At 38.2% G+C, this 13,962-nt stretch overlaps 1 protein-coding gene across 5 annotated transcripts in view; it reads right to left on the reverse strand.

The window, feature by feature from the left end:
• OPA1 (OPA1 mitochondrial dynamin like GTPase) overlaps positions 1 to 11,200 on the reverse strand; it is a 90,201-nt gene extending 79,001 nt beyond the window's left edge. For 2 of the 5 annotated variants that reach the window (XM_032337655.1, XM_032337628.1), the window contains exons 1-6: positions 10,975 to 11,199; positions 4,253 to 4,571; positions 3,502 to 3,598; positions 1,719 to 1,826; positions 1,169 to 1,222; positions 414 to 481 (exon numbers count right to left, since the gene is read on the reverse strand). In XM_032337655.1, the coding sequence (XP_032193546.1) occupies positions 414 to 481; positions 1,169 to 1,222; positions 1,719 to 1,826; positions 3,502 to 3,598; positions 4,253 to 4,571; positions 10,975 to 11,006 (678 nt within the window). In that variant the 5' untranslated portion in view covers positions 11,007 to 11,199. Of the gene's footprint in view, positions 1 to 413; positions 482 to 1,168; positions 1,223 to 1,718; positions 1,827 to 3,501; positions 3,599 to 4,252; positions 4,572 to 10,974 lie in introns of all 5 variants that reach the window. The other 3 variants (XM_032337665.1, XM_032337647.1, XM_032337637.1) reach the window with 2 other exon arrangements.
• Between the last annotated feature and the right edge of the window lie 2,762 nt (positions 11,201 to 13,962).

Raw genomic sequence — 13,962 nt, forward strand, 5'->3', positions numbered from 1 at the left:
ATGGAAAAAGGTTCTGTTGCTAAATAAATCTGGACGACTCCGTACACTTTGACTTCTCCTGGGATTCACAATGCACAACAAGTATATTAAGGTCGAGAAGTCCTAGGGAAAAGAAAAGCCTGCTTATATTACTTAATCAGCTTTTCCTACACATATTTAACAATAAAGCCCTTTGTTGAAAACAATGCTTGTAACTAGCATTTCATAGAGCATATTTGAAGGAAATGGCCTTCTCCAATATTTCCAGAACTGTCACACAGTACCTTCACTTTGTACCAAGATTAAAAACATCTCTACTTAGATGTTTTTATATTTGCTCCTCAGATGTTACTGCTGTCAAATCTTCTAGGTGGGTAAAAACTATTTTATCTCTTTCAGGACTACTGATGTGATGAATTCTCCTTTGTACTTACCTTTCTATAATGCTTGTCACTTTCAGATCCATGATCTGTTGCTCTAAATGCTGTTTCTCCCGGTGAACCTTAAAGATAAATAATGCAGTCCTTTAAATTCTCCATTGCTGTCAAAAGTCCAAATTCCAACTTACTTTAAAGGCAAGTAGATTTTTAGAGCAAAAATCACTTTTTTGAAAAATAAAAGCTATTCTTATTTTAGGGAACATACTGGTAACCTATGCAAAAAAAAAAACCCCAAAACCAAAAAAACCCTTTTTGAATATTGTAGGACGTGTTTTTAAAATTCCACTGAAAATTTCAATTAAAAAAAAAAAAAAGAAGACAATATTTGATAAGGATTATTTTCCATGAGAGTACTTACAGCTCAGCCATTTACCACTGCCATTACAGACCACAGATAGTAACAAAATAAATTTAAAATGTCAACTGTGACAGGGCAGATGAGACAAACTAAAATTACTTTTCATTTCAATTATCAGAAACAATCAAATCAAGTGATATTTTGAGAAAATATTTTGGTTAAGCAGTAATAATTTTAATCTTATAGATACATACTTAGGAATTTTAGTTTTACTGCAAAATAATTATTTCATTATTTTCTCCTGTAAGGTAAAGAATTTGCCCAATATAGTTCTGGAGTTTTAAAATTCAGCATAAGCAGCATAAATTTGGTCTGAAATTTTATTTGCAACTAGTTTATTAGAAGCATTTAAAAGGCATGTTAAGGTCAGCAAAAATGTCTGTTTACACACCTAACAAGAGAAGTAGGTCAGAAGCTCCTATGACTTCACTAACCAATTTGTGACCTGTGAAAAACCAGCAAAAGGGGAAATAGAAATGTAAAATTTGACAGGAATGAGCAAACAAGTATGTCTGAGATCTCAGAGTTATATTATGATAGGGCATGAATTGGGCAAATACAACAGGATTAACCTCAATAAATTCCACTCATTATGGTCCATCATAATTAAGTTTGTCTTAAAATCACCAAATTGGTTCTAACCAATTATGAAAAGCAAGCACATAGGAAGTCTCATCTACTTGTCAGGAACAAGAAATACTTTTTCCCTCATTGATTAAAGCCAAGCATGTTTAAAGTCTTACATTTTCATTTTTGTTGCACTAACCAAAATTTAAAACCAATGAGCACCAAAACTTTGTGTGTCCTTTTTTCAAAAACCTGTTTTTCATTTGTACTAACTGTTTTCATTTAAAAGACAGGAATCAACAATGAATATATCTCAGTACTTTTCCTCCTGGGTTTCTGACATTTTAAGTGAGATCAAATAGGTCCTTCCTTACCTGTGGTGAAAAAGTCCTTCAATAAGCTGAGGCTTTCAACAATCTTATCAAAGTCAGGTGCCAATTTTGCAAGGTCCTCTGAATTAGGAAGTGCTTTTCTAATTTTCTCTGGAGAAGACAAAAAAAAAAATTCTCAAAATAAGAATTTCACTATTAAAACATTTATAAAATTTAAATAACACCATACATTATGTGTCATATATAAATTTAAATTAAAATATTTTTTGCATTTTTCTCCCTATTACAACCACAACTGCTACATGTATCTGGAACAATGTGTAATTCTGAGGATATTCCATGAGCCATGAAATTTGTTTAACAAGACTCACCAATGTCTGGCTTAGATGGACAGCTTTGATCTATAAGTTAAATGCCTTAAAACAAGCAGGAAATTAACAAGGTTAACACTGTATTGGAATCAGAGGTAGTTTTAAGGAGAAAGTCACAGTGAAGAGGCCAAGAATAAAAGAAAAAAAGAGAAAAACGCCTCCTGTAACACCTGGTCCAAACTCAAAAAAAGTAATGAAATCTCAGTTCAAGCTCAGAAACAGTTCCATTACTTTTCTCTGTCCTTTCACAGACTTTCAGAAAAGTCACACTTGTCACCACTTAGAAATAACTGTCTAAGAGCCCAAGGCATGCTTTGGTTTTATTTTTGCTAGCTTCATTTAAAAAATGGTCAGAGTATTTACTTTTGTTTACAACTTTACAGTATCTTCTGAATTTACAGGATCGGCTTATCTTCTCTGCAGAAGACCAAAACACATAAATATTCTCAAAATAAGGATATATGTCAGATATTGTTCTAGTGCTATAAAAAGCATTCACCTGTTTAGTCTTCATAGCAACCCTACAGAACAGTTATCATCAACTCCACTTTACAGGTGAGGGACTGAGCCACTGAGGTTAAGCAGCTGGACCTGCGCACACAGTGAACAAGTAGGGAGTCAGGCTTCAAGCCTAGCCAGGCCAGCTTCAGAATTCAGGCCCTCAGCCCCACACTGTGGCAAATATATCAAAGTCGAAAGTTCTCCACATGAAGATTGGAAAAATACTCAAAGAATACTTCAAATTCTTGCAGGTTCTCTGTCAATGCAACAGTTTTCTCTTTAAGGAAATACCATGTGAGTAAAAACAGAGAGGTTAATTCTACCTCCATATACACCTAGGCTAAGAAATTAGACAGAGTCTAAAAAAAAAGAGGCTGAGGAAAATAATTTCATTCAAAAAAAATTTTTTTAAGTACTCAGCTTAATCTTGGCAATCAAAATTATCAAATATACTTTTTTCTCATTTACCCATTATAGAAAAAGGGGAACAGTGGCTGACTATGGGGAGAAATTACTCTGGACACATAGCAGACTTTAAGGGACCTGCTTACAAGTGGAGGTAAACAAGGGAGCTAGTCAAAATTAACTAGTTAGGTAGGTCATGGTGAATCTGTTCTGGGTAATAATACAAAACACTGAAAGTGATGTCTAGAAGGCTGCTTAGCTGACAATCTATTAGTTAGCAAAAGATAAAAAATGAAAGCGTATGTTCACTATGGCTCTAAAATATTAACCACACACACAGATTAGCTACAACTAAAAGAAAATGTGAGTGATGGGTGAGGGCATTATTTTTTTTTTCCTAACAATTTTTTCTCTGATATTCTGTTACGTCTATCATTCAAATAAAACGGCTACACAGTAAGCTCATGAGTTAAGAAAATCTCAATACCACTATTTCTCTTTCCTAAAGACACAACCAAGAAACATGTTTTAATGTTGATGATACAGACCTAAATCGATGTACTCATCAATTTCCCACACGATGTCAGGCACAATCCATTTATAGTCACTAAGGTCAGGTATCATATCTTTCCACTGATCAAAAGTCTAAAAGAAAAGAAAGTATGCCAATCAAATGCTCTGAATGTCATACAAAAATAGAGAAAAACTACCTTAATTTATCTAATTAAAACATGCTAATCTACTAAAAACGATGTATTATGTTCAAATATTTTAGAAACAAAGTAGCCTTGGCTCTTCTAAAAATAAATTAGTTGGCCAGCATATAAAATATGTAAATGTTCCTTTACAAAATATGGAAAATGTAAAAATTCAAAAGACAGTCTTATTTCAAACAGGTTTCATGATTTGGCTTTAAACAATACTGTAGAACAGAAGACAAGCCAGGGGTCAGGACACATTGCCTCTACTCTCAAAGTTGCCCAAAAGTGGTTGTGTTAGCATGCCACCTACTTTCTTGTCTGAGCTACTAAGTGGCAAGCTGAAAATCAAACCTAGGTGACCTCACTCCAGCCCAATGCTCCTTCCATTAGGGCCATTCTGATCTCTTATAAGTATAACCAAGATTCAGAGAGCAGTTTTCTATTGGCATCATTAAAACAACTTAGCACATGGTAGAGATACACACTACATTTTTAAATATCAAATTACAGTCTATTGCACTAAAGAAAAATGATTTGTGCTATAAACCCTTCAAATAATCATGCTAAAATAACTGAAAAAGCAATGGAAACGACTCACCTTTTTGGCTGTATAGCCACCCCCAACAGCAGATCCTAGTATGAGATAGCGAAGTTTTAAGAGTCTTGCAGCTAATCTCGCTGGCCAAAAATTCCTGCGTGGCTGGTAGCCATATTTAATTGGAGAAAGTTTCAATTTACGTAAGGGAAGGTTAGTTAAAGAGGAGAACTGATGAAATGACGTCCTGAATTGGGGTCTTTGAAGCTTTAAGGTAGGATGATGCGAATGATAAATGCTTCGTGAAACCAGATGCAGTTTTTGTAGCGGTAAGCTTCCTTTGATTCCAGAGCTATGTTTCACTAAGGACTGGCAGACCTCACTAAAAAAAAAAAAAAGCATGGGACAAAGATCAGACTGGGTAATAGTGCAAAGGAAATGATAAAATAAAAAAAAAAAAAGCAATATGCACAAGAGAAAACACACCTGCGGGCACGTGTTCAAACCCACTATGTCGGACCGCACCTCCCATTTACTATTTATTACACGCCAGGCACTGCTGCATGCAGCATGCGCTACCTCCTTTAATTCTGCTAAAAATCCTATGGTGAAAATGCCAGTATTACCTCCATCCTACCAATGAGGAAAAGGTGGCACACACACATAAATAACTGGCCCATGTCCACACAGATACGATTCAAACCCAAGAGCTGGGACTCCAGAGCCTGTCCTCTCGTTTACTTCTTTATTAACTGCTATTCGCTGTCAATAAAACTGGAAAACAAAATGAATGCAAACCCTGCTTTTAAGCACAAAAATTCCAACAGCTTAGAATACCTATTCTTTGGCCTCTCCTCTAGGTCTCAGGATCCTGAGACAGCCCAGGGATAGAAACTAAGGAAAAATCATTAACTGTATGTAAGGCACCTGGCGGAAAGTTTCTGAGTAGAATAAATTAATTACAGAGTAATGAAAGAAGATACTAAAAGCAATGTGCAACCATCTGAATATTTGTGTCCTCCCGAAATTTATACATGGAAGCCTAATTCTCAACATGAAGTATTTGGAGGTGAGGCCTTTGGGAGGTAATTTGCTTTGTATGTGGTCATGGACACGGAGCCCCTGTGTTGGGCCTGGTACCTTTATAAGGAAATAAATGGCATGTATCTCTCTGTCCCCTCTCTTTCTTGTGAGGTCACAAAAAGATGATGCCTGTCTATAAGCCAGGAAGAGAGTCCTCACCATACACCAAATATGCTGGCACTTTGATCCTGGAGCTCTCAGCCACCAATAACTGTGAGAAATAAATGTTTACTGTTGAAGCCACCCAGCTTTTGGTAATTTGGGGAGTGATAAGGTGACTGTATATCAGTTGTGAAAAAGGAAAGACAGATACCAGAATGATGAACTGACATGGGAATCAAGGGAAGAAGCAAACAGTAATCCTGACATTTTTGCCACTTACAGATATTAAAAAAAAAAAAGAAAAAAATCAAGAGCCTAACCAACTGGGTGGGGCGAGTAGCCCACGGTTCCATAATATTTAGCTCAAACTTCTTTTAGCTCTCTTCTTACAGCCACTTAGTGTTTTGAGCCAGATAAACTTTGGTTGCATTATAGTTTCACTGCTTAGTTTTGTGCAGTCAAGGGCAAATTATGAACTTGCCAAAGGCTGTTTTAAAAAATCTGTTAAAATGGGATAATAGCTACATCAGAGTTATATTGTCAATACTCACTAATCTAAGTTATCTTCTTCTCAGACCATAATCCCCTTCACCCCTTCACTACAACCATCTTTGATCTTACTGGAAGAACCAAGTCATGGATCCTTCTATCTTCTTAACCTACTAGTCTCTACCTTATCTATTTACCTCCTTACCCACCTTATAAATAGTTCATAGTTCATAGTTCACAGTTTCAATGACTCTTTTACAAATACTCTAAACTCAATTGCCCTCTGGCTTTTTGTTACACTTGCCTGGCAAAATGCAAACCCTAGATGAACCTTATCACTTTAAGCCTGTACCAACGGAATGAAGCACTACTGAAGAAAACTGCACCTACTGGACACACATCTCACCTTGGCTCCAAGAATGCTTGACAATCCTACTTTGTTTAACAATCCATTCTTCCACTCTCTGCTAGGACCATTTCGGATGTTCTCCCCACTCCTCTACCCTCCCATATTCTCCTATACTTCCTGCAATTTTCTGGAGAAAATGGAAGCCATCTGAAGGAGACATGCTGTTGCTTCCTTGCTTCCTATTGCATCTACGCCCACCCTCCTCTAGCTGCTCCCCCTGAATTCCCAGAGCCCTGAACCCTGAGTCCTGTAAGATTACAGTCAGTACTCCTCTTCCCTTCAAAGGCAACTCCCTCTGTTTCCTCTGAATTCCCTATTTAGGAATCACTAGTCAAGTCTCTCTCAATTTAAAGAAGAGATGGAAAAAAACCTCCAGTTCCCTGCTCTAGCTATTCTATTAAAAGCCAAACCAACCTGATTTCCATTTGTATCACTTCACTGAAACAGCCCTTATTGAATGTCCTGATGCCTTCCAATGGGCATTTATTTTTTCAATTCTCATTTTCTCTCTCTCAGCAATATCTGACCCCTCCTTGCAAGAACTCCTTTATACCAACAGTCACTAGCTTTACCCCACTCACTGACCACTCTTTTTCAGGCCACCTCTTCCCCAACTACCCCTTCTCCCCCTTTTTTGGATTTATTTATTTTAGAAAGACAGACAGCTTGTGAGCATGGAGGGTAAGGGGCAGAGGGAGAGGGAAAGAGAATCCCAAGCAGACTCCCCAGTGAGTGCACAGCCCAACATGGGCTTGATCCTAGGACCCAGAGACCACCCCTCCAGCCAAAATCAAGAATCAGATGCTCAACCAACTGAGCCACCGAGGCACCCCTTCCCAACTACCTTTTAAATGCTGGGAGCATGGGACTCAGATGTAAAGTCACTTTTCTTCTCATTCTATTCACTCTTCCTTGCTAATCTTACCTATACTCATTTCCTCAATTACCATATACATATTCATGTTTCTCCAAACTTCTACATCTAATACAAATAGTTAAGTTCCAGAGCCTTGTGTCCAACTGCCTACTGAACACCACCCCTTAGATATCGAAAAGTATCCCAAATGTCCAAATTCAAATTCATGGTATCTTTCCTCCCTCCCCTCAAACCCAGACCCTCTCTAGTACTTCCTGTATCAGGAAATGGCAAAAACATCTGTCTGGCAGTTGCACAAGCCACAGGCTTGGGGCTCATTCTTGATACCTTCCTCATCCTCAAGTTCTACTTCCAACATAGATCTCGAAGCTTCCATTTCTCCCGTCTCCACTACCAGGGTTCCTTACCTGGGCTGCTGTTAGCAGGCCTGACTGCGGTGTTCTCCACAGCACAATCAGAGCACTCTTCTGAAATGTGAATCTGATCACTGTCATTCACCTGCATAAATCTCAATGCCTCCTCCTACACTCAGAATAAAATCCAAACTCTCCATGGTCTGGTCCTGCCTCTCTCCCTCTCACCTCCCAGCTCCACCCAGACCAGTTTTCATCTAGCTCCTCAACTGTGCCATACTCCTTCCCACCTCAAGGCCCTGATACCCACTGTGCCTGGACAAACTCTTCTACCTACTTAACTCCCATTACTCCTGTTAACTCTGGTCACAAATGGTTTCACTTCAGCAGTCCCTCTTCTCCTGGACCTACATTCTAATTTGAGTCCCTTGCTACTTTTCTTAGCTTCTTCAGTGCACATAAAATTGGTATTAAATAATAGTGTAATTATTGGATTAATATTTGTCTCTACCAGTAAACTGCAGTCTTCATAAAGCCAGGGTGGTCCTGTTTTGCTTCTCACTGTATTTCTAAAGCCCAGCCCAGTGCTTCACAAGTAGTAGATGCTTAATAAATTCACTGAATGAACATATGTAATTGGGACAACAGCAAAAACAAAACAAAAGGTGAAAGAACCTAGCAATGACCATAGAGTAAGTACTCAACAAATGTCATTTCAACATTAACCGCACTAACCTCTACTAATGTATCAATGAGTACACTGTATCCCTCAAAAGTTGTTTGCTTTTTTCAAAAAAGGAGTTAATCCAAATATATATGCAAATTAGATAAACTCAAGACCCAAGTAGTCCTACTGCTAAGATGCTCTTATAAAGTTTATTGAATTAAACATATGTTTAAGAGTGTAATACAGGCTTGAAAGGAATTCATGGAAAGTAAAGCTGTAATAGTACATTAAGAAAAAAAAAAAAAAAAGAACAGCAACACCAAAAAATGTATTAAGGAAACTCCTGGGAACTTAGAACATAAAGAAAAAAGGTGGAAACCCTGAGAAAAAAGTGACTCAGAGAATTGGTATCCAAAGTGGGGTGTGTGTGGAATGTGTTTCAAAGGATACACAAAATAACTCACTGGGATTCAGGAAAAAGTACCAACGCTTCTAAATACAGTGTTTTTTTTGGATCTCATCTTTCAAGATTATGTTAGGGTAGAATTATAATGTAAATAATAAAGTAATACAGCGATATATGTAATTCAAAAATAAGTGTGTATATGCACATTTGTGGCATATGCCTACTATTTTTTTTTTAAAATATGATAGGCACAGATCATATTTTGCAAATCATGGACATACAGGATCAACCTAAGAAGACCAATTCATCTAACAGGAGTCAAAAAAAAAAAAAAAAAAAAAAAGAGGAAAAATGGAAGGAAGAAAATAAAGAAAACCGAAGAACTAAAGAAAGAATCTTTTTAATGGAAAGGCCCACTAGTACCAAGCCAGATTTGGGTGGGGGTGAGGGGGGACCCATACCTTTCTCAAGGACAAAGCCTTGAGAAATTAAAGATAAGGCCAAGATCCTGAAAGCTCCTGTGAAGGGAAAAGCAGAATACCTACAAAAACACAAAAATGAGATTGTCCTGAGAGTCTATATTAGTAACAAAGGATTCTAGAAAAAAAATGTACCAATGCCTTTACCGTTCTGAAAAAATATTTTGAATATAGACTTCTATATTTGGCCAAACTAAAAATCAATGTGATGCAAAACAACCACCCCCATGACTCCTGAAATCATGTATTCTCTCTCATCTATCATCTCTTTTAAGTATATAACATCTCCTAATATGAATTCTTTTTTCAACAAATTTACCAAACATTTATTGCACCTAAATAAATGTTGGTCACTATCTTGTTATTTGTCAGTGAGTATGCATTTACATACCTTATATCAAAAAAATGTTTATGTTCCGATCTGCTTAAGAATGGGAATTTAAATGTACTCCTTCATAACAAACATGCAAAACAAATACAGCAAAAGACAAAGTCCAGAGCTTGACGCTTCTAACCTTCCACAACTCCTCTTCTGCAAGAAAGCTAAACTGTGCTATCAACATAAACACTTTTAAGCCATGACTCTGTGGAGTCCATAATAACTTAAGAAACAATTTAGCCCAACAGCATCCACCCGAATAAACAAATATCAGTTATTAATCAGTCTGTTAAGTTCAAATTTTAAAGTTTTCCCACATGTCTCAATTGTTCCAATGAAGCATGATGTTTTCTGCAAAGCCTTTTCCCTTTTTATTTAAACAGCATTAGGTATGTTTCTCCAGGAAACCGGGAGTAGAAATAAAAAGGTAATAAATAATTTACTGCAGTATCAAGAGCTGTAGATTTACTCAGAAACTCAAATTCCATAAAATTAGAAATAACTATCCAATTATTCTAATTGACTATAACTATTGTATGTCATCCAGTTCTAAATTTAGACTCAACCTTCATAAAAAATGGATACCATTCCTTATAAAAACCATCAATTATCCATACCCTTTAAACAATATGAAAAAAATTCAAGACAGGTGTTGAGAGGCTAATTCAGGAAAACCAAGTTTTTTCAACCCTATTTGATGCATATTACTTCTTATCAACAGCCTGCAACAATAAGTTAAGCCTGAAAGTATCTAAGGATATCAGAACACAAATACATTTAAAGATAAAGTCAAATTTAAATCTTTTTGAAATGTATATAGTAACCCACAGGAATGAAAGGATCCTAAGATTTTTTTTTTTAAACTTGGAATTAAACCAGGCCAGGGCAGCAATAACCATGTGATAAGAAAGTTGGTGCTATATTCACCACTTTTCATCCAAAGCAAGTCTTCTTCCCTAAACGCTGAAAAGCTGCTATTGAGAGGGCATCTCTAATCACCATCTCCGACACCATTTGCGTCACTGCCCAGATCAGACTCCAAAGCAAGTCAACTCAGACGATCAGGACAATAGGCAGAGCCTCCTCACTCTGGAAGAAGAACGAGTACCCGCAAGAGCAACGTACACCTGTCGTGGAGGTAGAAGAAAGAGTTGAAAGGCGGAGAGGGGGACACATGAATAGAGCCAGGAGCCAGGGACGCAGAGGGCAGAAACAAGAAGCAACCAGAGACAGCGATAACAGCAAGGACAGAAAGGTGACAGAGGCAGGGACAAGAGGACAACAGAGACAGGCCAAGACTGAAAAGAGCCCAGAATCTTCGAGTGGCACAGGACAGGAACAAGGGCCAGTACTGCAGCCGGCACCTCAGGGAAGCCGGGTCAGAGCTCCTGTAACCACGGGTCCTCAAAAATATCCCGGAATCCTCCAACCTTCCTCCGCCTGGCCTGAAAGTTATGTGCACATTCTGGAGGTAGCGATGAAATAACTCGGCTTTTCGGAGGCCCCAGAAATAACGGGGCCAGGTCGGAGCCCACACTTACCAGGCCACGGCGGCCCGGTGTAGTCGCCACATCCCGCCGGCGAGGAGGTCACACAGGCGCCTACAGGGCCACGCGGGAGCCCGGGTGTCAGCCCCCGTCCGGCCCTTGCTCCAGGAATGACCCAGGAAGAAGCCCTCGGCAACAAGGGCACAGAGCAGCCGCTGCGGCCCTCCCAATGGCGCATGGACTTCCGTGAGAGCCCGCCCGGCACCCGTACTCGGTCCGTCAGAAAAACAAGCACCCACCCACCCTTCCTAGGAGGGCAGCACAAACGGTCCGCGGAGGAGTAGTGCTTTCGCTCTGAGCCTCCAGAGGAAACAAGCGCTTTCCGCTTCCCCTCACCTTTTCCCTCCCTCTTCGTTTCCGGGATGGAATTAACGAAATTTGAGTTTCCCCGGTCAAAGATTTGGAGAGGGGAGGAGTTGAGAGTTGAGCAGGGACTGGCGGGGTGTAGGGCGAAGAAAGCGGATTGATAAATTCTCTCTAGGTGGCTATCGGCTACCGATTTAAGTAAATTTAGTACTGAGGAGGCATGGAGGAGCCTACGTAGTACCAAATGAATACAGTGAAAGGGTAATAGTATAAGAAAAGCCAGTGGTTGCCAGTGGATTGTTCGGTGTCCTTGTTTACAAAGCACTTTCAGAACAATCCTGGGAAGCAAGAGGAGTCGTGGATTGGTTAAGTGCTTTAGGATCCTCTGAAGGTCACATCTGAGAAGGGCTCGGATGAGCAGCTGTGGGTTTGGAATAAGTTTGTGCGCTTTATAAAAGCATCGATAATGATCCCCCCCCCCATTCACTTTTTAAATGGTTTTCATTTGGCTTTTAATCCCACTCATTTGTTTAAATGGCTTGTGTAAAAGCCTCTGACAATTCCATATTATCAGTGGCCACTGGACCTCAGCATTTAGTTTAGAATGTTGGTAATCAGCACTCTCCTTAGTTGGCTTCCCTCTCTGTGTTTTTAGGACATAACCTTTTCTTTTTTTTCCAGGAGCCGCTACTCCCCATTCTCTTTTGCTGGTTCTTCCACCCCCAAACTCTTACTGTAGGAAGCTTCCAGAGCTCAGAGATCCTGAGCCCCTTTCCGTATCTTCATACTCTTCCTACCTAATCTGAATCAGTTTTATGACTTTAAATACTGTTTTCCCTTAACACTCTGTGTTTTATGAGGAAATTGAGGTCCATAAAAAGACGTGGTCCGTGAAAGGTAATAAAGTCAATTGCTGACTTAACCAAGACCAAAATCAAAGGGCCCTATTCCCCCTTCTTCACTTCCAGGGCACCCCCACCCCCAACTCCTTTTCCCTTAGTCACCAGAATCCTAAATCAGTATCCATCCATTCACAACAAAGCCAAGTATTAGACCCAGTCATTGCTAGTAAACTTCCCAAACGTAGGACTCTGGGGATTTTCTTTATTACATTTATTGTCGTGACTATTTTAGTGGCAGGACCAGTTAGGAACTTGCTATACTGACCTCTGCAAACTGTAGCTTTTTCCAGGATTGCAGAGTTGTGCAAAATTCCTTTGTTACTGTTGCTTCCCAGTTGTTTTTAAAAAATAAGAGAAACCAAATAATGGTAACTAACCCCTCTCATGTATGGGTTACCTTTACATTTCACAAAGCCACCCCCCCTTTTTTTTTGCGATTCTATTTCTAGGCAGAAATGGAATACTGAAACATTCCCACACGTGCAAAGACAAAGGCATGTTTATTTTTGCATTGTATGAAATAGTGAAAGATTGGAATCTATATTATTAAAAGATAAACTGAGGCATAATAAAAATTGTAAACATTTATTTGATCGAAAATTGACTTAAATTAAGCAGTGCCAAGCCAGAATTGATTAGGATTGCTCCATCAACAGGAGCCAGGGACAAAACTTTTATAGAGAAGAAAGGGAAGCAAAAGCGAGGAAATTATTTGTTTGGCTAATAGCTTACATGATTGCCTTATTTGGGAAAGTCTAGTTAACTGTGATTGGTTGCCTTTTTTTTTTTATTTAAATACAATTAGCCAACGTATGGTATACCATTTGTTTCAGGTGTCGAGTTCAGTAATTCATCAGTATTGCTTTCTTAACCTTAGGCATTTATAGGCTTCCATTTTGGTTTGCTTAGTAGGCTGCCAAGGTATTAGAACCAAGTTGGTCTATGTATTCAGCCCATTCCCAACATAATCCCAGCAAGTATTGCAGAAATTAACAATTTATTCTAAAATGTATGTAGAAATGTAAAGTGCCTAGAATATCCAAAACAAAGAACAAAACTAGAGTATTTATAACCAACTGACTTCAAGACTTAATATTATAATCAAGATAGTATAGTACTGGGATAAGAAATAGATGAAGGGACCAAATTAGAGGGCTCAGAAACAGATCTCTGTGCAGTCAATTGGCTTTTTACAAAAGCACCGAAGCAATTCAATAAAGATGGAAATCTTTTCAATAAATGATGTGAAAAATATTGAGTATCTATATGGGAAAAAATATACCCTACATATGATACACATAAAATTTAATATAAATTTATATCATATACAAAAATTGTTATACATAAACAAAAATTGTATAAGCTGGGACACAGTCCTAAATGTAAAAATAAAAACTATAAATCTAAAATAGACAAAGATTTCTTAGGTCACACACAGCATGTAATACCACAAAATTTAAATTGATAAATTAGACTCTATCAAACTGAAATACTTCTGCTCATGAAATAACAACACTGAGAAAATTTAATAGACAAACATCAAATTTGGAGAAGGTATTTTTAGAATATTTATCTGACAAAGTATACATCTCTAGAATATGTAAAAAGTTCTTACAACTCAGTAGTGAGATAAAAAATTTGCTTTGAATGTTTGTACTAAGGCCCATTTTGTTAGGATTAAGGGTCTTTGGGAGGCCTTAAATCATGAGGGGGAAGCCCTCAGGAATGGGATTAGCCTCTTATAAAAGAGACCCTACATAGCTCCCTGAATTTT

Source organism: Mustela erminea, chromosome 1, assembly GCF_009829155.1.
Source record: "Mustela erminea isolate mMusErm1 chromosome 1, mMusErm1.Pri, whole genome shotgun sequence".
Lineage (NCBI taxonomy): Eukaryota > Metazoa > Chordata > Mammalia > Carnivora > Mustelidae > Mustela > Mustela erminea.